Source organism: Heloderma suspectum, chromosome 4 (assembly GCF_057233095.1).
Source record: "Heloderma suspectum isolate Gila_16-S chromosome 4, 16-S_ref, whole genome shotgun sequence".
In the NCBI taxonomy this organism is placed as follows: domain Eukaryota; kingdom Metazoa; phylum Chordata; class Lepidosauria; order Squamata; family Helodermatidae; genus Heloderma; species Heloderma suspectum.
Genome location: NC_139461.1, coordinates 60,106,604 through 60,132,931, shown reverse-complemented (window position 1 = coordinate 60,132,931; position 26,328 = coordinate 60,106,604). Strand labels below are relative to the sequence as shown.

Genomic DNA, 26,328 nt, shown 5'->3' with positions numbered 1-26,328 from the left:
CATTATATTACACTTTTATTTTACAGTATTTCAAAAGCTCTATTACAGATACTTCAACTGGGAGAGCTGCAAATACTGACCAAAAAGAAGAGCATACCTACAAACTGAATACGCAAGTTTTAATATCTACTTGTACTGAACCAGTAATATCCAAAGGGGTGTGTCATGTAGTGCAATGGGTGTGTGGCAATGCAAAATGCAGAGAGAGAGAGATGTTAAAAGAAAAAGTAAACGTTACATCCATGGCTATACAACGGAGGGCTTTGCAAACACATTTGGTATTGTAACATTCTAGACAGCAATATGCTTAGTAATACATATTTAACACAATACATGCCTTAGAAAGCTTGTATTCTGTGCATGTAAACTTCAACCAAATAAACTACATACGTTTAAAAACTAGAAACAAAAATAATCTTATCTGAAAGTAATCTCTTTAGCTCCAAAGGACACTGAATTGAAGTGAACTTTGACTTATTGTTGGTATTTTACATTTCCCTCTCCCCTGCACATTGTCATTTTAATGAAAACAATCTCTTGTTGCTACTTAATTGTTGCTTTTGTACAAGACACAGAGACAAGACCTTTCAAAGGGCAAAGCTTTGCCTCAGTACATTCAAATCACTAATGGAGTTGATATTTGTGTGGCTCGCACCACAAAAAGCACAGCAGAATCAGATTTAGGGTGCAATCCCATGCATGTTTTGACAGGAAAAAAGTCCTACAACTCCCACCATGCTGAGAATTGCAGAACTTTTTTCTGCTGAAACACGTATTGGATTGCACCCTTAGAGTAGCACTGCAGTTTCTCAGCTATATTCCTGGGAAGCAAGGCAGCAGCACTGGAGTTGTCCTAACACACCGAGACAGAAAAAAATATCAGCCCAGCTTTCAATAAGCTAATTGCTACACTCCCGATTTTGTCTGCTGAAACTTCACAACTGTATTATCCTTTCTGAAAGCTGAGCAGAGGCAAGATGCAATGAACCAGGCACAGTTGAACTTTTAAACTGTCTGCATTACAACAAGGTGAAACCAACTGTCCAGCTTTGGTTTGTTGGTCATCAAACTCAGCTAGTGCACTTCTGGGGACCTGTTTCGTCTTTTCCAAGATACCCCTCCCTGGACATCAGGCACATGCTGGCTTTTGCTGGCTCCACAACCAGCCTCCACATTGCTTCAGATCTCATGCCCGCTGCTACAGGACATAAAGGTGGAATATAAAACCACCCCACCCAAGGCAACAGGGATAATATATGATTTCTGCCAAGCAACAAAAGTTTAAAGTGTAGGGCAGTGGCACTATGGCATATTAGGAATTCTATTCCCCCTGCCCCCTCTGCAATGCTCAGCACTCATTACTGAATGGAAATAATTTTTGAATAAGGCCATCACCACACTTTCTACCACAGACAAAATCTGCAACAAGGTATTGCCGGAGCAGATTGCAACTTTTGGAACCAGAGCTTCTTCACCAACCTAAATTGCAATCAGTGGTTTCTGATCAGATTTAGAAAGTCATAGCCATCATTACAAGCATTTTCTTATGGCAGATTATTTACTGTATAAATACACATGCATATTTTTGTCTTAAGTTCTTATTACTAAAGTCCAGATTGAGAGTGGTTAAGAGCTGACAGTTTAACATACACAACATGTTAAGGGCGATAAAATTCAAGTTTGAAGCATTCCCCCTTGCAATGCAACAAGAAGAATGTGGACACGCTGACTCTGAACAAAGTCGAAAAAAAAGTAAGATAAATGGCAAATCAATCAGGTTTTTCTCTCTGAAGTGACCTTACAGAGGAAATATATAATCTGAAATAAGGCAAAAAAAAGGCATCTTGATCTATGCAAAATTTAGGCTAATAATTTCCTTGCACAGATATCCTGAGATTTGTGCTGAATGGGCTCTGTGTGTTTATCATGAATTTTAATGTAACGCTTTATACACTCAAAAACATTTGGTTGACCATGGACCCATATTAAAAAGTGAGGCAATAAAATATATGAGAACAGGGGTGGAGGGCAAGGGAATGAACAAACCTTGATGTGAGGCCTCCATCCTTCTGACTGGCCTGAAAGGCCAGATGTCCAATAAAAGGTAAAACACAGCATGTTTTGTGTAGTCTAAAAATCTGTTGCGATAACTTATTGCAAAATGCATATGGCAGTTCACCACACCAATGGAAAACTGGCCCCCTGTTGGTTCACACAGTCCTTTAGCCTCGACTCACAGTCACCAATAGAAGGATCTGGAGAGAAAGTTTGCAGCCGTACTCAGCCAACTGGCTGCACCTTCTGGGTGTGACCCAACCCGGGACACTGCTCTGTCTTGCTCCTTTGAAGGGCTTTCATCTTCAGGCAAATACTCAGGGAGGTCGATATTCTGTTCCACTTCTACAGAGGTATCTTGGAATGGAACCAGCATCTGTTTAAAATGGGGCAACCATGCATCATAGGGTTCAGAAAGTTATTTTACAAAATCTGGTCTTGCTATCAAGCTGAGCATCACTCATTAACACAACTGCTGTTTTAGACATCTTCTAAATCAGGGGCACAGAAGCGGAAGCCCAAGGGGCAAATCCGGCCTATCTGGGGTCCCCCAGAAGACCATGCCCCCTTTCCCCTGAACATCAATCATTTGGTAGTTTTCTGGCTTTTGCCATTTTTCCCCATTCTAAAAGGTTGAAATGCTTCTCCTAAGGCTTAGTTAGGAGAAGCATTTTCCTAACTAAGTTAGCTACTGGCAGCAGGAGCTTTACGCTAAAATATGCTGGTGGGGGTTGTATTTTGGTCCAGCCCTTTTCTCCTTTGGCCACACCCTTTTGCCTTCTGCCCCACCCACCATTGGAATGAGGCCCACGAAAGCGTCTCTGACATGGAATTTGGCCCTTGGGTTGAAACAAGTTCCACATCCCTGTTCTAAACATATTCAGAGGTTTCGCAGTACTAAACATTCAGACAAGTTTTCTCAACACTCAAGATTAAAAAAAAAAAATCTTTATACAGTCTAAAAAATCCAAACAATTCACCAATTTTAACTTCTTCATTCACCCCCTGAGGAGCACCTCCTTCAGCCAACTGGAACAAGATACATCATTTTGACTATGCTGTAGCATAAGGGATTTTGGACCAACCTCTCACAGAGACCTATGTAATAATCAGGCAGTTTTCCCAAAACGTCTGCTTAATATAATCAGTGTAACTCAGAAGACTGCATACTCTCTTACAAACAGAGCATCAGGTAATGCATTCATTGCACTGGTCTATTTTGTATTATCTGTAAGCAAAATTCTACAATGCTAAATTAATGATACGCCTTTAATTCTAACAGGCTTTCCATACACAGCTGGCATGAAAAGCGCCACATGTCCAGAAGCTTTCCCTTTAATGAAGGGAGATCCCCATCACACAGACACATAGCTCCCATTATGCAGGTATTCCATGCCCTAGTTCAAAGTAGAAATCAGAAGATTCCCTGCCTGCATGGAACTTCATTTATGCATCCACTGGATTACTGTTGCACCCAGTGAATGGGCTGCTTTTATTTTATTTCGACTGCCAATATTACTAACTGCTTGCTTTTAAATTCTAAATAGCTCTCTCACCTCTTCTCCACTTTCACTTTTCACAACTTGCTGGGCTTTCATAACTTTGGTTGATGCTATTGCTGTTGCCAATGCCTACGCAAAAAAGGGAAAAGTAGAAAATAAAAGCAGTTTAATAGGTCTGTATCCAATATGGATGAGTATGAAAGCAAACCATTGCAGATCCTTACCTCTGCTTTCAAATCTGATCTGATTCGGACTACACATCTTTGAACTGCCATTTGAAATGTAAAGCTGATGACCCCTTTAATCTTCAGCAAGGCCTCTTCACACAGGTTTCTCCGAGACTAAAAATTAAAAAGACGTGGGTTATGTGCAAACACTAAGTAAACAATTGTGGACATTAACACTCACATATGTGTACGACTGCACACTCTAAAAAAATGCACAAAATAAAACAGAATGACCATCCTTTTTGTTGGATTTTTTGTTTGTTTGTTTTGAGAGAGGGGGGGGAGGGAGGGAGGAAGAGAGAGAGAGAGATGCTTTGAATTTAGCCACGGAGAAAATGTAAAAATAACATTGTTGCTTACATTTTCAAGACAAAACAGGATGGAATCAACTGTGAATAATGAGGAGAAAGTGCTGAAAAGCAAAGAAAGCTTTCCTCCGTATGATCAGCTAAACAGTCCCCTGTGGTTAAGTTCTGACTGACTGAAATGCTCATTGATGAGCTGTTAGTGTTTAAGTTGCTATTTATCGGACACCTTGCATCTATACTGACTGAATGCATCAAAGCAGCTGTTGTACCCTTCAGCTACCTCATCTGTGGCAGCTCATGGACATCGCTGCACTGCACAAACTCCACTCTGATTTCAAAGGAAAAGGTCTGCTCAAAAGCACACAAGCGCACGTTACGTTTAAAGCAAGTGACAGTGCCTACTGTGCAACAACACTGCACGGACCTGTTCTAGCTGCACCTGCTCTGTATTATCCCAGCATGCTTTTTCATGCATTGATAGTGTCTCTCAAGACAACCATACAATAATAAGATGCCTCTTAGAGCAAGGACAGGTACACTGCTAATGCACATTAACTATGGTCAGGCCTTTGAGAATTGTACACAGCATCAACATCATGACTATCATTATTTTTATCATTAGTACTACATGTATATCCTGCCTTTTTTCCTCCAAGGAACCCAAGGCTGCTAACATGATCCTCCTTCTCTCCATTTTATCCTCACAACGACCCTGTGAAGTAGGTTAGGCTGAGAGTCAGTGACTGGCCCAAAGTCACCCAGTGAGTTTCATGGCCAAGTGGGGATAGAACCCAGATCTCCCAAGTCCTAGTCCAACACTCTCACCACTACACCATACTGGCCAGACAACTGAGAAGTGTCTCAATATAGCCAGACTTGTTTAGACCTTCTTGCTTTATACAAGCAATACATCCAAGTGGATTTGGAACACAGCTGCTTGCTTGGGGTCTTAGATAACTCACAGGTCTCTCACAGCCTGCACTAACACACGCACCTCTCTCCATGTTTCAGGTTGGGGACCAGAACACTGGGCCACCTCAGATGTGGCAGAAAACCATAGTTTTCTGCCAAATGAATGAGCCTGTAGGTCCCTCAGGCTTACATACTCCCCCCTTCCTTTCCTGTGCATGGCCGTGAGATTAGAAGCTTTTGCTTCCGCTATGTAAAATTTCCCACCACATTCAAACTCTGGAAACCAGAAGTCCATAGCTCAGTGGTAGCTCAGGCAAGGTCAATAACCTAGTGGTAAAGCACCTGTTTTGCATGCCGAAGGTCCCAGTTTCAATCTCCAGCTTCCCCAGGTATGGCTAGGAAAGAATGCCGCCTCAAACCCTGGAGAGTTGCTGCCAGTCAGTGCTGACAATACCTAGATGGGCTAGATGGACCAAGGGTCTGACTCAGTATAAGGCAATTTGTTACTTTCCACAGTTTGTTTGCCCAAAAGAGAACCAAATGGTTTCAGATCTTGGCTTGTTTGGAAGCTACAATTTAACCAAGTTAGGATGCTATGGGGAACTGTGGTTTGGTTAAAAGTAGAAGCTACCACTTTTGATCTCCTCCTCTTGGCTGAAAAAGAGGGCAGAGGAGCTCGCTAATCCAAGGCTGACTAATGCCATGGAAAATCATGGTTTCCTGTTCCATTGGCCAGTGGCTCAGTTAGCTTCAGAGCCATGCACTCTCTCCTCCCCATTCATGCTTCAATTCCATCCCATATATTCTGGCTCTTGGCAAACTATTGTTTGCCGTTAAATCCAAACTGGGCAAGCTACAGTTCGCACAAACCATAATTTGCTTGCAAAACCAGAACTGGAAACTACAGTGATTTGGTATGACATCTGAACTGAGCCAGTGTTTATTGTAAATTGCAGCAGAGCTGAGCCAGGACTCTTTTCCGCAACTTAACCACAAGTTAGGCCAGGCTTCCCCAACCTAGTGCCCTCCAGATATTTTGGACTGCAACTTGCAGATGCCTGACCATTGGCCATGCTGTCTGGGAATGATGGGAATTGAAGTCCACATCATCTGGAGGGCATCGGGTTGGGGAAGGCTGAGTTAGACTATTAATCAAATTAAGACGTCCTTGTAAGTTTATTATTTCAGGACAACGAAGTGTGAAAGGATGTGAAAAGTGAAGGTGAAAGGCACATGGCAGGATTTGTTTACAAAGACCTCAGTATTCTTCTGAACAAACACCCTTGCATCATTTGTTCCTCTAGCATCCTGCCCATAGATGCTTTCAAAGAAACACTGCTCCGACAGAATACTAGTACTATATTTGAATAATTTAGTTTAATATTTGTATCCTGTTCTTCCATTAAAAATAACCAAATGGCTGGGGGGGGGGGAATTACAACATAACAAAAGAAAATAATACATCCATTAAAGCAAACAATGTTTAAAGTATCAAGATGCAATGGTACTAAGACTTGAGCAAACACATCATAAAAACAGCAGGTCACTGATTAAAATCTAGTATGAGTTAAAAGACAGATTCTTCACCATCTGCCAAAATACAGAAAGAGTGGGAACCTGGTGAATCCCCCCCAGGAGGGAGCTCTATAATCATGGCATCACCATCATGAAGGTCCTGTCTCTTTTGCCTCCCCATTTGATGTCACTTATGGACAGTACAGAGAGCAAGGCTGATCTCAAAAGCTGGGCAAGTTCATATGGCAATAGGCAGTTTCTGAGGTAACTTGGTCCTAAGTGTTTCAGGGATTTAAAGGCCAATACTAGCACTTTACATTAAGTGTGGAAACAAATGGGCAAAACAAATGGAAGAAGATTAGATCTAATCTTCAAGCACAACACAATAGTCTGGCAGCAGCATGTTGCACTGATTGAAGTTTCCGGACAGTAACTTTAAAGGTAGTCCCATGTCACAGTAATCTAGCCAGGAAGTACCTAGGCATGAATAACTGGCACCAAGGCCATCCTGTCCAGAAAGGGCCACCAGTTTTCCTAGATATTCAGAAAAGCTGGAAGGAAAATTAACTAGATTCCAGCACATTCATGACTGGAAAACATAAATCAGGCTGCCAGAATTATCACGGTTTATGCCTCAGAAGCAACATATGGACACAGAAAGTTGCCTTATAGTGAATCAGACCATTGGCCTATCTAGCCCATTACTGACAACACTGACTGGTACCAGCTCTCCAGAGTTTCAGGCAGGAGTTTTTCACAGCCCAACCTAAGGATGCCAGGGATTGAACCTGGGAACCTCTGTGTGCAAAGCATGTGCTCTACCACTGAGCTGGGGCTCCTCCCCGAATACGCACTGGAAGTTAGCATTTATGACAGAAAACTGTTAACCTTTCCAAAACTGGAAAATGGTTTGTAGAGGATAGAGCAAACAGGAGTGGTGACAAAATGTTTTCTGTGTCCACTAAAGTACATTGTTGGGTATACATAAAACTCTAAACTGTGAATTATTTAGCTTACAAATGAAATGCCATTGAGTACTTCTGCATGGTGTGGAGAATGTGGATAAGGGGATATTTTTCTCCCTCTCTCATAATACTAGAACCCGGGCTCATCCCATGAAGCTGACTGGTGGGAGATTCAGGACAGATAAAAGGAAGTGTTTCTTCACACAGCGCATAGTCAAACTACTGCATTCACTATCACAAGACGTAGTAACGACCACCAATTTGGCTTTAAAAGGGGTTAAACAAATTCCTAGTATCAGAAGCAGTACACCAGTTGCTAGGGAACATGGGCAGGAGGGTGCTGTTGTACTCATGGATCCCTGAGAACTGACCTCCCCATCCCAGCTGCTTGTGGGTTTCCTATGGGCAGCTGGTTGGCCACTGTATGAATAGAATGCTGGACTAGATGGACCCTTGGTCTGATCCTGCATGGCTCTTCTTATGTTCTTATTATTTCTGTGAAATGCAAAAGAGAGCTTCTCAATTATTCTTGTATTTTGGATTGGGGTTGGTCTGGACCTACATTAGCTTATTTTGGTTTTTCAGCTACTTGAAATCTAAAGGAACAGAAAGCTGGGGGGAAAGAAAACATTACTATCCCAATTTTTTAAAAAATACCCCCAAAGCTTTGAGGTGGTAAAATTTCATGGATGAATGTAGGTGTCCCAGTTAGAAAGATCTCTCTGAAATTCAGAATTGCTGCAAGTACTGACTATAGTTTAAGACAGCACCAAAACGTGGAAGTGATTAACAGTGTTTTGCATTCACCTTTGCAGACTGTAGGGCCACGGTGGCTTAGTGGTTAAGACGCTGAACTGCAGACCGGAAGGTCGGCAGGACAGCAGTTCGAGACCCGAGTGCCGCGTGACGGAGTGAGCTCCCGTCTTCAGTCCCAGCTCCTGCCAACCTAGCAGTTCGAAAGCAAGAAATTGCAAGTAGATAAATAGGTACCGCTTCCGGCCACATGACCACAGAAGCGTCTTCGGACAGCGCTGGCTCTTTGGCTTAGAAATGGAGATGAGCACCACACCCTAGAGTCGGACACGACTGGTTGGGGACACCTTTACCTTTTTGCAGACTGTGGTGACATGCCATCAAAGCCTGCACACAAACAAAAAGACAAGTATAGATCCTTCCTAGGAACACAGATGGTTTTGAGGGCAAAACATTTGCTCTGAAAAAGTATGCTGATGCACCATCAGCAGGTAAGGAAGCCCTCTGAATTAAGGGAGCAATCCTATGGCCACTAGTCAGCAGCTAGACGGCCATAGGATATGTCGGTTCCCGGGAACTGACCTTGGAGACCGCGCTCCATGGTTGGATCCCTGAGAACCGACCTCCCTGCCCCACCCCGCACTGCCCCACAGGCAGCTTGGAATGGCCCCATGCTCCGTGCTCGGAAGAGGAGCATGGAGAAGTGAAAACCAGGCGTTCCTGGGGGATTCCGGGGCAAGGAAGGCAGAAATGCCAGTACAACACATCTTATGTGTCGTCTGGCAGCCACTTCTCCCACTCCGCCTTCCCACAGCTAGACAGCCGAAATCAGCTGTCTAGCTGCAAATACAGGGCAGCTGAAGTGTGGAGGGGACGACGGTGGTCACCTCTGAGTTCAGAGGCGGCTGCCTATCCCAGTAGGATTGCTCCCTCCGAGTGTCTATTCTACACCGAAAACTAGAAGTGAACATCTTGCACCTCAGCATGAAGAAGTGAAATTGCAAGGATCTGCATTAGCTCTGTTTAGAAGATAGTACAGGCAGCCCTAAGATGTGCTGACCATAGACCATTTACAGTGGTAATGTGTATTTAAATTGGCAGGCAAAAGAGAAATGGGCAGCATTTTCCTGGCTTCTAAAAGAGCTTTAGAGACAGTGATGGGCAAACAAATGAGCTACCAAGTCAGTAAACATAACCAAGATAAAACCATTAGAACTGATTAGACTTGGCTTAAGGAGTATGGGGGGAAGGGAGAGGGAAAGAAAGAAAGCACAGAGGGGGGAAGGTAACTGGTCAAGTTGGGGTGGGCATATGCTCATTATTCATCAGATTAACAACCACTGACTTTATTAGAGAAGATGGGATATCTACAAACCTGGTTCTCTAACAGGCTTACTTGGCAAAAATGTAAGTCGGTGCAGCAGAAGATCAGGTTTGATCATTTAAAATGGCTACAAAACTGAAAGACAGAGACCTAAGGGCACTTGTGGATAACATCCTCAAACCATCTTAAATGCTGCTTGGCAGCCATAAAGAGGCAAACATGGCCCTGGGGTGTTATCTACAGGGGAATGGAGGATAAATTTATAGAAGTTATTCTGACATTGCATAAAGACTCCACCGAGACCTCATTATCACAATGGTTATAGCCAAAGAAATCTCAGACAATGAGAAAAGATGTCAGGAAAAGCCAGCTAAGAAAATTCAACATTTCTTTAGGTCTGAGCTGTAAGATGATAAATTATTCTGAATGTCTCATGGTTTTAAAAGGAAAAAAATGGTGAGAAAGACTACGTTTTGATGACTTGGCGGTAGCTAGAAAGATATATCAATCCCAATATAGAGCATCTCTTGCTGCTGAGCCCAGAGGTGAATGAAATAGGCAACAAAAGTTGTCAAATACAGTTGTTGGCAACGTACTGCAGTCAAATATGCAGATATACCACAAAATATTTCTGAAGTCAGCTTCCTGGGAGAATGTAAAATTCTGTATCAATATTTATTTATTTACAACATGTGTGTACCGCTCCACATCTAAACAGATTCTGGAGCAGTGAACAAGAGATAAAATGAGCAAAAGATAAAAAGAATGAAACATGATATTAAAAATGATTCTTTAAAAAACAGAGTGCCACTAAAACCAAGGCTGGTTAACTGAGAAAGGCTTCCTGGAAAAGATCTTTTCTTAGGAGATGCCAAAAACCACCCAGTGTTGGCTTCTGCCTGACCTCCAGAGGCAGGGAGTTCCATAGGATGCGAGCCACCCCACTGAAAGCAATTCCTACGTCAGCAGTGCAGTACCACTTCCAGCCTGAGGGCCAAATTCCACTGGAGAAAGGAGTGCATTCCAGTGCTGAATGGGGCTAAAGGGCTGGTGCCCCAAATACCAGCATATTTTAGCTTAAAGTTCTTACTCCCAGTAACTGAATCTTAAGAGAGGCATTTCAACCTTTTAGAGCGGAGGAACAATCACGCAAAAGCCGAGAAACCACCCCAATGATCTGTGGTTGGCGTCAAGAGGGTGTGGCTAGGGGCAGGGAGCATGGCCTTCTGGGCAGTGGAGGCTGGTCAGTGGGACGGTGAATCCACTCTAAGTTCCAGTCAGAACCACTCAGAACTCTAAAGTAGCTGGCCAAGGTGCTGTTAACCTCTTTTGGGGATAGGGTTCAGCATCTTGGATAGCTCCCTTAGAATTCTGACTGGTTCTGACTGAAACCTGGCGCAGATTCATTCCCCACTGACATCAGAGGCACCAGCCTCCACTGCCTCTGGGCAACCCTGGAATGCCAGATTTGGCCCCTGGCACTTCGGCTCTACATGTCACGGTCACCCTTAATGTAGTCTTAATGCTAGTTATTACATTTATGATATTTACTACGTGACATTCTACACTGTAAACTTAAGATGTACTTGCATAAAAAGAGCTGGCCCTCCCATACCTGCATACCCCTATGAGGGTTGTAAACCAAAAAATACGTATGAATTCCTTACCGAATCATCAAGGCCATCTATGTGTAAGACCACTGTTTTGGCGCGTTTATTTGTACTTCCCAGGAAAAACTGAGCTTTCCGACGCCGAGAATTCATCTCGTTTACATTGTCCATGTCAGACATACTGGAAGACTGAAGAATATCGTAGATTTCAGAAGCTAACAGTTTTGTCTCCCCTGGTGTCGTGGTCCTAAGGCAAAGCAAAACAGGATTTTATGAATTTGGCATTACACTTCCTTTTTCCAAATACAGGCTACGCATGTGAGGCTAACTGATGTATCAACTCACTCTTATGTTCTCTAAGACACTTTTACTTTTAGTTGAAATTAGGGACAACCAAAGCCAGGCAAATACCCATAGCTTCCAAATCTTGCCTGTGTGCCCCTTCTAAGGGCCCAGCATAAACAGAACTATTACCGTCAGACAATGAAACTGTGTAGGCTTTGACTCCCACGGCAAGGTCCTTGTCACACAGGACTTTGTGCATGAACCAAAGCAGAGATGGGCCCAGAGTGAACCAGGAGTCATACAGTGAACTAGGCTTCGCATTATTTACTAGTGAACAGACTCAGCTTCTCATAGAACAGTCCTTCATTCGATACAGCAAAGCCTTCAAGCAAACTTACATGGCATCATGCTTGTGGGTGTTTGTGCTTCTCTGAGCATCATCAGCTCACCGGGGGGGTGGGGGGATATGTGACTGGCATTTGGGCTCAACCCTCACCTCTGCCTTGTACGCCGTTTCTTGGTGAAGTTGCTTGCTTTTGAGCCTTGTCAATTTGCCTTTTGTGAAATGAATGTTGAAGCAGAAAACTGGGTTCAAAAGAGTGTTTCTGTATTTTGGAGCTCAGAGCCCGCCTTGGCCTTGTACATACATTCTTGGCGAAGTAACTCTTCTTTCAGTCTCACCAGTTTGCCTTCTGAGAAATGGGTGCTTTGGGTAACATCCAGCGCAGGCCTTTGTGGGTGGCCCAGGTCCACTGGCGATGATGGCTGTGATACAGTGCTTCCAGGGGCAAGCGCTGAAATGAGCGGAAATGCTCATTTCTGGCAGGGGCGTGGTCTTGCACAGGAAGTGCTACACTGCAGCGACCAGTGGTAAGGGCCTCACATGCCATCGCTGGCAAGGCCGCCCACACATGCACCAGATGCTACCCTTTGTGACCAGCCCTACGGCACCCACTCTGTGAGAGCACCTATGGCTCTCTCTCAAAACTCTAAATGTGCCCACTGAGCCATAAAGTTTGGGGAACCCTGGCATAGCACAATCAACATTTTAGCTTTTAAGCTGTTTTTCAAATGCTTATTAAACTATCCAGGAAACCCATCACTTCCTGGATATTTTCAATTTGGAAGATTTTTTTTTAGTATTTTAGGCATTTCCTTCATATTAATAACTTTATCCATAATTTCTTTCTTGCAACCAAGGCATTTTGTTAGTAAGCAAATTATTAACTGCATCTTTCAATTTTCTTTCCAATCCATAAATCTTGATTATATAACAAAACCTGAGCTAAATCCTCAGATAAAATTAATTATTTTGTTCTGTTCTAATTAGACACACTAGAGGGCATTGTTGCCTTTTCTTAAAATATTTTGTAATTAATCTAAAGTTCCATTCCCAAGATCCACATAACACACTTGTGATTTCTCTCTCTCTCTCTCTCTCTCACACACACACACGCACACTGCTGAATATATGAAACGTCCACAAAGAATGTAAAGTTTTCTCATAAAGTCATGATCTTGGTGTCAGAGAAGCATTTTCTAGAGGAGGAGGATCATGAAACTGCCTTGGGCTTCTCAGAGGAAATGTAACAAGCAAATGTAACAAACAAAATCTGTTTCTTGAAACACCTGTATATCAGAGGGCAGGGGCCAAATTTTATAAGGCTGTTTACAGGAACCTAGTCTAACCATAGTTCCCAGTCGTAGTGCAGACTCACACCAGTATCTTATAAATCATGTGAAACAGAAACAATCTCTCCTGGAGAAACTTTATGTGAGGTTGAAAAATAACCTGCCTCTAAGTACGTAATTGGTTTTCATTATAAAAATAGTTAAGGAGTTTTACTACTGCATTTCAGTTTTTGACAAGATTTCTCCCTCTCAGATTTTAAAGAACTAAATCACTTATTACTACAGACATTTCACAGAAGAGTTCCAGTTAATAACCCCCAAAAAGGATTTTTTAGAAAATTCTATTTGACCTTCATTAGGAGCATATATTCGCAATCCAAACGTGTTCCCTTTACCACAGACCTGCCTTCTTGATCAATGAGTTTAGAACCTAATGGGAAAGAGAAGGGGGCACATACTAGCCTTCTAGTTTTAAAGCAGGAGTGCAGAACTAGTTTTGGGTGGGTGGGCCAGATGACACCCCACCCAGCCCTCCTCCAGTCCTATGATGTCAGCTGACCAATATTTGCTCGCTGGCCTAAGCACCGGGTGAATCCTCCACCTGGCGCTTGGACCAGAGACCAGGCAGGCTTTCCTGGTTAGGGAAGCCCCCTACCCCATGCAGCGAAGCTGGGCCAGCCTAGACTAGGTCTGCCCTGCCTCATCTCTGCCCGCCCCACCTCCTTCCCGCAATGGGGGGAAGGAGGCAGGGCATGCAAAGGAAAAGGGGATGGGTCCCCTTCGCTTCTCTAATGGAGGAGCAAAGGAGACTCAGCCACTTCACCTGCCCTGCCTCCTTCCCCCATTGCAAGGAGGTGAGGCTAAGCAGAAGGCACCCTGCCCTGCCCACCGCTCCTCATCCTCACTGCTATCTCCAATCTGATCAAAGTTAACAACAGGGATGAGAGACACTGGGACTCACCCATGCACATGGAGAGTGGCTGCTTTCCCAGCATGGGTAAGTCCCCACACCCACTATGCCTAATCTCCCCACTGCTATCTCCGAGCTGAGATGACAGCAGGGGTTCTCCTGGCGGCATGTGCCAGCAGGGGAAACCCCATTGTTATCTCTGATCTCAGATCAGAGACAGCAGTGGGAGAACTGCCTTCTGAAGGGATTCTTCAGGAGGACAGAGTTTGGAGCCTAAGTGCTGCTCCCTGATATATTCATACTACCTTATGAATGGTCAAGTTATGTTTTTAAAGTTAACATTGTGACAATATATCTTAACCCAGTTAAAACAATAAGTGTTGGTCCCTTCCCTTTTCATATTCCCATTCCCTTCTTTCCCTTACAATCTGTACAACACTAAATCAAAAGAAATGAAGCAACTGCCTAGTCTCCCAATAGAGCCAATCCAAATGGAGACTACTCTAGAGAACAAAGAGGTATGTGTGCACACGCGCCCTGTACATGTCCCTTGGTTGCTCTCCGTGCAGCCTGCTAAACCCCACCTATTTTTCAGCTGGGGAGCGGAAGAGCTCGCTATTCCCACGTTGCCAATGGCACCACAAGGGGAGGCTTTAACCACTACTCCCGATGCAGCTAAAATTGCTGTCTCAGTCCCCGCAGCGATCTGATGAGTAAACCTGTCTGTTAAACTGAGGGGGCAGGGGGAAGTACTGTCCCTGACCGTATATGCCCACCATCATCCTCAGCCATACGCACCACCACTGCGCCCTCTGGGGAAAAACCGTTGCCCATCCTGATGTAGAACCTTAGCAATCAGACATACTATTAACATCACAGGCTGAACAATGATACTTCTAGTAACATGCAAATCAAGTGCCAGATTGTAAGACATTTCTCCATAATACTAGAAACATGGTCCGAGTGATGAGCAGTGTCTCCTTCCTTGCCTTTACAAAACTTGTCTGAAGTGCTTCATTGTCTGGATGTAAAATGCTGCCCTAGTTTTTGCCCCTGCACTGTTCTTTTGGTCTCACTGTTTGCTGGTCCAAAACAAAATCTTCTTCCATAAGCAAGTCTTCTGTTGGTTCAGGACACTGAAGTATATCTAATACCTTGTCATTGTCCAATTTTTATCAACATCAGCAGACATTCATTGTTCAAGCTCTGTATGTGGTTCCCTCATTGGAAACCAATAATCTAATGCCTTCCTTATTAAGCATTTCCATCACAGATTTAATTGATTTCTTCCTCCTCAAAGTTTCAGTAGATAAAATTCTGGAATATCAAGATACAGTGCCCATTATATTCTAAGTCTTTAATACAACTGCCTTTTGCTTTATGGCTTTTGCACAAGATAAGTCCCTCATTTTGAAAATGCAAGAACATATTTAGGCTTCTTCTTCAAAATCCCCTGTGAAACGACAGCTCTGTGAGGTCTTTCAATCCATCATCAAGTGTTATTTCAAAAGACACAGTTAAGATATAAATATTGCTATAATATTTTCTTCAAAACCCTTCCTGAAGCCTTTCAAATGTAAATTTGCAATGGCATCTCAAGTTCTCTGCATCATCCAGTTTATCTTACAATTTCTTCTGGTTATCAGCCAATTTTGGGTCCCAGGGCATGGTCTGAAAGCACATGAGGCAGCCACCTTGCTGAAGCTAAGCACGGCTGGGTCTGGTCAGTGCTTGGAGGGGAGACTACCTGGGAACCACATTTAGCCACCTTGAGGTCCATGATGGAAGAAAGGTGGGATATAAATATAATAAAATAAATAAATTTTAAAGGGTATCATCAGAACTAGCTTCAAAATCAAGTGCATAGGTTTGCTGACTTCTTCACGACTGACACCCTCTCTGTCAAATCACGTATTGCCCTTTTTAACAGTGAAATCAGAGACTTGAACTTTGACTTAAATCAACCTTAAAAAGGGACATATGATCCAGGAAGGTGGTCTCAAATTCTCCTTTGGTTACTGGAGCTATCTGCTCCTTAGTTGTTCTCTGTATTTTTGCTGGCACTGTAAGAAGAGAGTGTGCCTCCATACCATCAACCTGTGGGTCCAAAATAGTAGCAGAGTTTGCTACCACCCATTGTTGGGGTCCTCTGTTTCATTGTCCTCCAATTTCAGGAAGAACAGCTGGGTTATGATATGCTTGGGTAAGAGATTGAGCTCTGTGCCAGCAAGGAAAGCTGGATACAGGCTGCTGTCTTACAGGATGATATCACTTCTCTCTCACTTGTAGCAATGTTTTAAAGACAGACCAGGTTTGCATAATCACTGCAGCCCACTGTGGCTTATTCAAGCCACTGGCATGCACCGCAACCTCCTGTGGCTTATTTAAGCCTTGGTGGGTTGCTGTGCAAGCCGGTGGACATTTTGAATATTCAACACCCAGAGGGAGTTCTATGGTTTGTCCTGTTGTCTGAACCTGGGCAGCAAGAGTTGTTTGAGGATTAAACAACCCCCAAATAGCCCACAACAGTCTATAGGTTACACAACCCCTGCTGCCTGGGTTTGGATGACATGACAAACTATGGCAACCTCCCACTGGGGACTGTATATTCAAAATGGCTGCCATCACATGCCACAACCTACCGTGGGTTACATAAGCCACTGTGGGCTGCAGTGATCATGCAAACCAGCCCAGAGTCAATTTCAACTTTTCTAGTTCTGGAAGTTAATTATTAAGGGGAACAACAAGCAATTAAAGCTGCATGAAATTAAAACTGACGGGGGTGGTTTACAGAAATGTGTGTGTGTCTTGCCATACCTGCAAGGGACTCCCATGCAATTAAGTACATATTAATTGAACTGATCATCTTAGGCAAGTAATAAATTGGAAAAAAGCTCTGTTGGATTTAGTTCAGCTGGATCAACACGACATTCTGGGAAAGGCAGACTATCTTGGAAAAAAAGTGCTCCTAGCTAGGTAATTGGAATTTGGCTTTCATTAATTTGCCACTCAGTATCAAGAGCTACTGGTTATCTCAGTTCCACAGTGTTTTTTTTCCAAAGTTGCATGCAAATATAGGTATCACAAGGCTACTAAAGATTATGACAGGGAATATACATTGATCTCTACTACCCATGAATCACTTTCCTGATGAACACAAAATGAATCTACTTACTTGCATATAAGCTAACACAATTGTATAGGGTCCACACATAAAAAGCTTCACAACATCAACCCAACTACTTGCTCACAAACATTTACATTGTAATCCTATGCACACTTACCTGGGAGTTCAGTGGGACTCCCACATAAACAGCATAGTATCATGCTATTAGGATCTTTATGGTGGCTTATGCAAATTTGCTGCTGCTGCAAGCCCACAATGTATCTATGCAAAACGCAACAGAACAGGACCTCATCTGTGATCAGGACCATAAGTCAACAAAACAAGAAAATGAATATTCTTTTGAGGACTTCAGGATTGCAATTAGCCACTTACCTGGCTGCCTCTAGTAAGTAGGTTGCCTCTGGGCCACTAGAACCTTTATCAAATGTTGTGTTCAGATATTCTTTTTCATCTTTTGTACCACTTCGAAACGTGCTTTACTTAGTTTGTAACTTCATTGCTGTGATTTTTCCATTTTTGCCTTATATTTGGAATTTAGTATCAACTGCTACCACACTTGCCTTTAAAACTGTGCTCTAACTTTAATGTTCATTTGCACACTTCACATGCATTCACCCAGCAAAAGGAAGCCACCTTCCTGATATGACCAACTTCCAAGTACATTATTTTAAAAACAACTGTAAGGCAGAACAATATTAATTATGTACAGTTACTCCAGATAGTACACTTTACTCACTTTTGTATGACGGTCTGTAAGCTCAGCATCATACCCAGTTCGCTTTTCATCTTCTCTCTGTTGGCACGACATTCTGCCAAATAGCGGAGAGCCTATAAGAAAGGTGGGTTAGACTGATTAAGACTCATTTCCATTATTCTTTTCGTTTTTTCTTTCACATCTCTCAAAAGTACACTATAAAATCTCAGAGGTTTTGAAAAGATTGCATGCAATGGTTAGAAGATACAGTTTTATCTGCACTGAAATGTATTAGACTTACACTTGCCAGGAGAAATACCAGTAACGGTAATGATTCTCTGGGCACATTTCACACATCAAGTGAAGCCACCCTAAGAATAAGCCACAGTGGATGGGTGGCTTGTCCATTACTCTCGACAGATGATCGCCTACTCAGTGGCTTGCTGTGGCTTGTGTCTCCCTCAGCCGCTCTCACTTCTCCAGCCTGCTGCCAGCATGTATCCCAGGGGCCTTTGCAGCAGAGATCCTCATTTCCTTGTTCCCTATGCCAGCACCCTTTCTGAAATTGGTCCACTGGGGTTGCCTGCTCACGAGGGAAACTCTCCCACCTCCTGCATGAGATCGCCAAAGGGATCTAAGTTTCTGAGCCCTTATGAACACAGGAATGCGTCTGCAATAATAATAATAATAATATTTTTTTTTTTTAGCCTGTCCACTATTGAGCCCAGCATAGCCATATCCCCCTCTTGTCAATGTACTTCTCAGTTTCATCCTCCACTTCGGTGCTTCCTGAGTGAAACTTCCCTCCTCCCCCCACCCCACATTGGATCACAAAAAGGAAGTAATTTTCTGACCCCTTATGAATGCTGGAACACATTCACAATTTGGGGAGGGGGGTCCTGTGAAAGCACGTAAGACCACCTGTCCACTATTTAGCCAAGCATACCAATATGCCCCCCTTGCCAATGTCATCCTTCACTTCAGCGCTTCCCTTGCTAGCGAACCATTTTTTTTTTTTTAAGGCTGCTTCATATTCTACTGAAGTAATAACACCCTCCACAAACACGCCTTCTCTCCTGCAACTGCCCGCCACTTTCGGCTCCCCCCACCCACTTCGTGCTTATTGCTTCCCTCCACTGGTCTCCATTGCTAGCTGTCAGGTGTACATGATGCTTACAGAGCAGTGAGTGGAATCGCTAAACATACGCAAATGTCATGGCAGCTAGCATGGTGGTGGGAAATTGCGCAAATATCCTGGGAGCAGACATTTACTCCTATGGGGGGAAAATAATTGCGAACACATCCAGGACACTCTCCAGTGTCCTTTCTTCAAGATTTCTAAGGGAAAAAAGAATTAAAAATCCATCCTGAGGAGGGCACTGAGAAGGGATGAGGGAGAATGGCGGCAGAACTAGCAAGATCACAAGAAGCGGCAGGGGTTTTCGCTGCTCTTGCTGGGTGGCTCTCTAGCTGTTCCTGACAACCCATGATAAAATCACACTGCCGGGCCATCACAAAAAGCCTCCCTGAGAACCAGCCACCCTAAACAACCCTACTACACGCCTTGGGCTCTCAGGCTGGCTTGTTTGTGAAAAACAATCCACAATGGAAAAAATGCTCCAGGTTCAGACATTACACTAAGCCACCCTTCAGCCACCCACGACAACAACCCACCGTGGCTTAGCATAATGTGTGAACCAGGTCTGAGTCAAAATTACATTCAAAGAATTGGGCCTTTCAACTCACTTTCTATAAGCAAGTATATTACAATATAAATTAAAATTAACAGATCATCCAATCAAGGTCCAAGTGCCCTTGTATGACCTGGAAAGTGCCCATTCAAGTCTTGCCTCAGCCATAAGCTCACTAGGAAGCTCCAGTGCCCCCATTCTTGCAATATGGGAATAATACTTAGTTCCCATACAAGGCTGGTGCTATAATTACTGGGATCAGTGTACGCAACGAGCTTTGAAAGCCAGAGAACGGCAACAAATATTTGACATTACCCACTTATGCAAAAAAAGTGAGTATTTTGACTAAGAATGCCAGTGATTTTGCAAGCCATGTACTGCAAAATATACTGATTGAAACTGCCATCCTACACATACTAACATGGGAGTAAATACACTGAACTTAATAGGACTTAATTCTGAGTAGACATGTGTAGGTTGGCACCGCAAATCTTACTGGAGTTCCACTAATATGCTCCCAAGTGGCTAAGATGTTATAGGAAGCAGAAAACTTCAAGCAATATGACTGTATATTCTGGATAAAAGCCCAAATATGCAAATCTAATGTTGACCAAAGCATTAGATTTGCATTTTTGTTACTGAAAGAGTATTTCTATTTTTATGAAGTGTTTATATTTATGTGTGTGTCCGTGCATGCACCTTAATCAGGATATGTCACAAGATGGGTATTTTTGCACATAAAAATAAATTAATGGGGGGACGGTTTGAATATTTTTAGTACATTGTTGCCCCAATAGTAATTTGAGCTTTTCCATAGTTCTATTTAGTATTACACTTTAACCTGAGCCTAAGATTATATATGCAGCACTTAGATAATAGCCAGATGCCAAAGGACCCTGTACCAGTATTCAATCTGTTACCCAATTGTTTTTGTGCTAACTTTGATGCATCAGCACAGTTAGGAGCTGAGCAAGCAGCATGCCTGTTGCCTTAATACCTGCTAAGTATTATTTCTTAATCAGTATTTTTAACACAAAGCCATTAATAACAAAGACACAAGAACTTAGGCTGCAATCCTATACCTACTAACTTAGGGGTGAGTCCCACTGTCTTATATCTGTATAGCATGTATAGGATTGCACTGCACTTCCTATGAAGAATTACATCTGTCTGCACCAACTTGAAAGATAAGATGCTATTTATAGATATGAAAATATCATTTTATGTCAGATATTATAGGGTTTGCACCAGCTAACTTGTTGGATTGCTGAATAAATTTAGATTCTTTTCCTTTCTGAATGGTAATTACCCATTATAAAGGTTTTTTAGAACCTCATCAAAACAGTTACTGGAATTTGAAAGCTCCAACACACTAAGAAAACTTGCACTAACTATTGGTAATTCTGAATTGCCATCCAATTTGTTTATACTAGTTTTCGAAATTAATTCTGCCCCCAGGTTCCCCACTCCTCCTATACTGGGTCACTACTCTTCATGTAGAATACTTGTATTATATATAAATGACCAAGCTTAACTGGTTTACATTTGCTTCTGCCTCAGAGGATGTTCAAGGCTCAGAGGGGTGTTCAAATCAGAAGCCTAGAAATTGAAACTGGATTGCTAGTGCAGCTGTCAGAGATGCCAAATACATACCACCTCTCAAAAGAATCAGATCGATAAGGACTTGTTTTAAGCCCTGAATGTTATTTAAAAGGAAGCATCCAAATTTGTGTCAAAATATCATTTGAATGACAGAGTCACATGCGTCTGCTGGATAGGCCTATACATTATTTTCCAATTCAAACCAATGTAGGAAAAGCATACTCTCCCCAATGTTCACCCTACACATCATGGAGTGGGATTGAACCATCCTGCTCATAAGGTATTCCTCTCTCTTCTCCACGGCCAAACATGCACAGGTGTTAACATCTGGATAGGGTACAGTTATCTAAAATCCAGATGCACATAGGTCTGAACATACGATCAATACCCAGCTATCAAATTTTGTGATCCAGGCTCACACACATGGGATTTTATGCATGTACACCCAATTCAAATGTGCCCAAAAGTGGCTGTCCAGTAACCTTGGAAGTGGGCCGGGCACTTCCAGCAGGAAGGATAGGAAAGTGTGGTCTTCTCTTTGTTATGCACACTGGGTTAACATCAGGAACAGCATCTTCCAAACTAGTTTATGGAAAGCACTGTCACTTAGGAACAAGCATGAAACATACTTCTAGATCATCACATACACTAGAAAACAGTGACTGTTTGGCATTTCTCAGAATATAGACATGCAGCAAAATGTGCGTGTATGTGTGATCACATCACACACAAATAGACTAAGGAGCTTGCTCAAAACATACTGTGACAGTTTGTGAATCGTAGACCAGCGCTGGCATAATGCAGGATTACTCATGCAATATGCAGTGGCTAGTATGCAGATAGGTCTAAAGATATTGGGAAGCATCCAATGCTGCCCGTGTGCCAGCAGTGCTGAGAACGGTAAGCTCAAAAGTGTTGTTGGGACTCAAACCCCACCCATGCCTGGTACTCAGTCTTTGGGGCAGGTTATTTGTCTGTTGTAACTAGCCACACCTCCCACGGCAGCCATTTCGTGGTGGTGCCCAAGACAGTTTCTCAAACTGCCAGACATGCCCACAAATTGCCTACCCATGCACTAGGGTGACCAAAGCAGTTTCTGAGCCAAAAGCCTGACTGAAAAAGATCAAGTTAATCTGCTTCATCCAGAAATCCCTGGATATGTATCACCCAAATGCTCAAATACTTTGCCCCCCAAAAGGAATATTTAACACTGAATGATAATTGTGCCTTTTTTGGTAGAGAGGTGGGGTACAATCAAATCAAATAAATAAAAAAGAAAATTGTTCACGTCTGAGGGATCCAAAGATGACTTTAATAGGGGCCACTGCCTCCTTCAATATCACTGCCACACAACTCTCTAAATAAAGCATTCACCACTTCATTAACCCAGGTACTAAGCCCAGACTGAACTGATTTAACCAGCCAGGATAGGCAAGGGTCCAAAACACAAGTGGGCGGCCAAAAGGATTCCATCCACATCCTCAGGACAAGCCAGGTGAAAGATATGCCACAATCACCACAGAAGACTTAATCTGCAAAATAATGAGCAAACTTGCCACAGGGGGCTTCTGAACATTCCTTCACCTTTTTCTGATGACTCAGTTTAACAGGTCTTTCATAAGCCCAAACATCTCCGCTGGATGGCACTGAGCAAATGCAATGGTAGCAGAAAAGTAAGATTACTTTGCAGCCATCACCACCACAGAACAGGTCACAAAGATGAGCTCTAAGCTGTGTTCAGTCATGCTTTCTATGTGTTCTCCTCCATCATAGTTCTGGCGGTTTTCCCACCTGCTTCATTACCCCAACTCCCCAGTAAGCCTCATGGGTTCTACCAGAGAATGTTTTACTGCACTCAAGAGTTCTAACATTTGGGTGATCTCCTCTGCAGAAGAATCTGTGCACTAGCAATCCAATATTTCTTCCTAGGTGCCCTTTTCTTCAACTTTTCATTTAAGATATTCTGTTTTGAGGTTTTTGTTGAGATATTTTATGGAAACACATTAGTACATTAATATACAATATGACTTCAACAGCCAATGAGCAATCATGTAATATTAAGATCTCAAATTTAAAGTCCCACTTGCAAAGCATACAAAACACACAGAACATGCTGCAAGATAAGGAAATGGTTTATACTTACAAGTAGTGCTGAATGGACAACTGGAGGGTTAGGATGATCCAAAAATAAAATAAGGCCTGGTAGACAACCCTGATCCTGGACAATTGCTCTTCTGTTTAGAGGGTCAGCTGCAAGATCCCTCAGCTGGTTAACTACGGCTAACGCATCAGGCTCCTCACTCATCGCAGTGTTCATTTTTCCTTGTCATACATAAGATTCTGCTATAAAAGAAATTTTATTAATAATACTGTAGTGTTAATGAAGGACAAACTAATATAACACACACTATTATCGCTGAATTGTTTGTATTGGGTTTTTTAATGTAATTTTAAGGCATCTTTAAACTACAAAGGTGCAAAAAGCACACGCTGTTCTGATCATCCTGAAAAACCAACTATTTTTTAAGATACTACCTTCATTGCATTCTTCTGAATTCAACTGAAAAAATGAAGTAGAATCTTCATAAATACAGAGCTGGGGGGGGGGACCAACAGGTTGAAATCATTTTCCCCCATTTGAATTCAAGCATGGTCATTTTAATGTTTTCAAAGCACCTGTTTGCTTTCATCAAAAACAGAGAGCAAGTCAAGGAATCTTAGAAAATGCACTGTGAGTCTTATCAATGCTTCTACTACCAACATCAAAAGTCTGTTTGCCATTCACTCAGAAACAGAACAGTTTGCTAAATCTATAGTCACTGCCACTTTGTAAACACAGAGATACATATAGGCAGGCAGTATTCAGTCATCTGACCCACGTACTTTGCAAGGACTCCCAATTTCACCCAACAGCAAGCAAGAGTGCTACATGGGTGAAATTATTACTGGAGTCAGAAACAATGTTTCTGCACAATATCTCACTGTCCTTGAGCTGTTAAAGCAACCAGCTCAACCAGCAACCTCATCTATAAGACTTCAATATGTTTAATGTGGGTATAAGGTTGATATTATTCTTAACTAATGAACTAGTGTTTCCTATGCAAAGTAATTAAATTTTTGGTAAGTTTTAAAAGAAATGTAATTGAGTTAAAGTTGTATTGCGATGTATTATAATTGTACACAAATACAAATAATTGTATTTGTTTGTTTTTGTGAACTGCTTTGAGCACAATATATTGTTGAAAACGTGGTATAGCAATAAATTGATTGTGACTATTTGACACTGGCTAAAACTTCAGCTTTCTCCAACATTTAAAGAGCATAATTATATCCCTGAAATAACACTAGTAATCTTTACCAGGTACTTCTCTTATTTTCTGTCTAATCACGTTTCTCAAAATCTAAGCTTATTCTTACTTAACATGGGAACTCAATCCAGCTTCAGGTGAAAATGACACCACACTGGCAGTGCAGGTATTAATTAAAGTTATTTCAAGAAGTCATGATGACATTCAGGCCATCAGTTATGCATGGTTCCCCCAACTCACTCTAACAGAGAGCACATCTGACATTTTTGGTTTAGGCAAATGTCTAATTTTAAAAAAATAAAAATCAGAAGTGGCAGAAGCCCTGCCCTTCACACTTGATGAGGATCATATGCATTTCACATCCACGTACATGCACCAGAGTACAAAAAGTGAGCCCTGAGTTTTGAATATTGTGAAGTTTTAAGTCATGATCCAAAATGCAGTTTTAGGCGAACATAACGGCTTATATGCATTCAGTAGGATTTTTGTCTGTTTTCTTTGAACAACACATCCCCATTCATATATAGCTTCCAAAAGGGCATGGGGGACCGTTGTGTGGTAAACAGCACAGAAGTTTCCTTGGATGGGCAGCTATAGGCATGTAGTTCTTTGGATCCTGATCTGTGCCTAAAGAGCTTCACACATGCATGCATCACTCTTTACTGGACAAAATGTTTGGGTGCAAAATTAGTTAATCTTATTTCCAAAACCGTACATTGACTTTACCACCTGAATACAGGGAGCTTTAGAGAGCTGTAAGGCATGAGAAGTGGAAGAATAAAGTTCTCAAATTCTGCATGCCATCTCTGGCAATAAAAAAAGACCATGCCAGAATAGGTCCCCCCCCGCCCACTCCGCAAACAGGAACAATAGACTAAACACACCGTAACAAGACTTCCATGCACACACAAAACATGTGTTTTAAAAACACTGGGAAGTTAAAAATATGCACATACAAAAATGTAACGAACACATTTTGTATATTCACTATGTACATAATAGATTCGTTGAAGTTCTTCATGATGATGATGTGATAGAAAGTAGGATCTCTTAACTCTCTTATAGAAAGTAAGATCTCTTAACTCATTCACAACTGAAAGCCCTACTCACCAATACTTTAAAACAGCAACACTAATCTTCAGTTCTTTGAATAGGGCCAGACAACTGAAAGCAACTTTACCCTGCAGTCCTAACACATTTATCAAATGAGCCCCACTAGAGCTCATTTCAGGATAAACATGCATAGCAGTCTTCCCCAACCGGGAGCCCTCCAGATGTGTTGGACTGCAACTCCCAGCATTCCCAGAATGCTGCCTTGGACTGCCGGGAGTTGCAGTCCAGCTCACCTGGAGGGCACCAGGTTTGGGGGAACACCATGGATAGGGTGGCCCCTATAAATGAAAGAGTCATTGGAAACCCTGAGCTGAGGAGAGAGAGGTTCAAATCGCTTGGAGCTCGCGACTGACGTCTTCCATGCCAGAGGGTTCGCCTTTATCCACCCCAGGCCACTCGCTCGGGTCTCTTCCCACCTGCACCCCTTCATTGCCCATCCGCCGTCTCCCCCTCCACCCCACGCCCTGGTCCAGGGATGCCCATTACCCGCTCTCACTTTCATAGGACGCAGAAGGACAGGCGCTTTGGTGCTCCTGCCCCGGTCACGTATCTGCTGTAGCCGCTGCCGCCCTCACGCCAAAGGAGACGGTGCGGCGGGAAGGCGCTTGGCGCCGCTGAGCGCCCACGTAGAGGTCAGCCGGATTAGAACCTTCTACCCCCGGGGATAACATTCACCCAGCCAAGCAGGCGCTTGCGGATCTCCAGCACCTCGGCGTTCTCTGGGGCCTGATTGGCTGCGCCCAAGAGCGCTTTTTCGCCACTCACAGCTCGGTTTATTTAGCCCTCTCTGATTGG

General features: G+C 42.8%; 1 protein-coding gene across 2 annotated transcripts; it reads right to left on the bottom strand.

Moving 5' to 3' along the window:
* On the bottom strand, positions 1-26,254 carry ARMC1 (armadillo repeat containing 1). 2 transcript variants are annotated; one of them, XM_084849425.1, is made up of 7 exons: positions 26,030-26,254; positions 23,256-23,455; positions 17,862-17,953; positions 11,229-11,418; positions 3,782-3,898; positions 3,612-3,686; positions 1-2,431 (listed from the first exon to the last, which is right to left on the bottom strand). In XM_084849425.1, the coding sequence occupies exons 2-7, from the start codon at positions 23,427-23,429 to the stop codon at positions 2,240-2,242; spliced, it is 840 nt and encodes a 279-aa protein (XP_084705551.1). In that variant the 5' UTR covers positions 23,430-23,455; positions 26,030-26,254; the 3' UTR covers positions 1-2,239. The 2 variants fall into 2 exon arrangements, with proteins under 2 accessions (XP_084705551.1, XP_084705552.1); XM_084849426.1 differs by having other exon boundaries at positions 23,256-23,452.
* Positions 26,255-26,328: the final 74 nt, after the last annotated feature.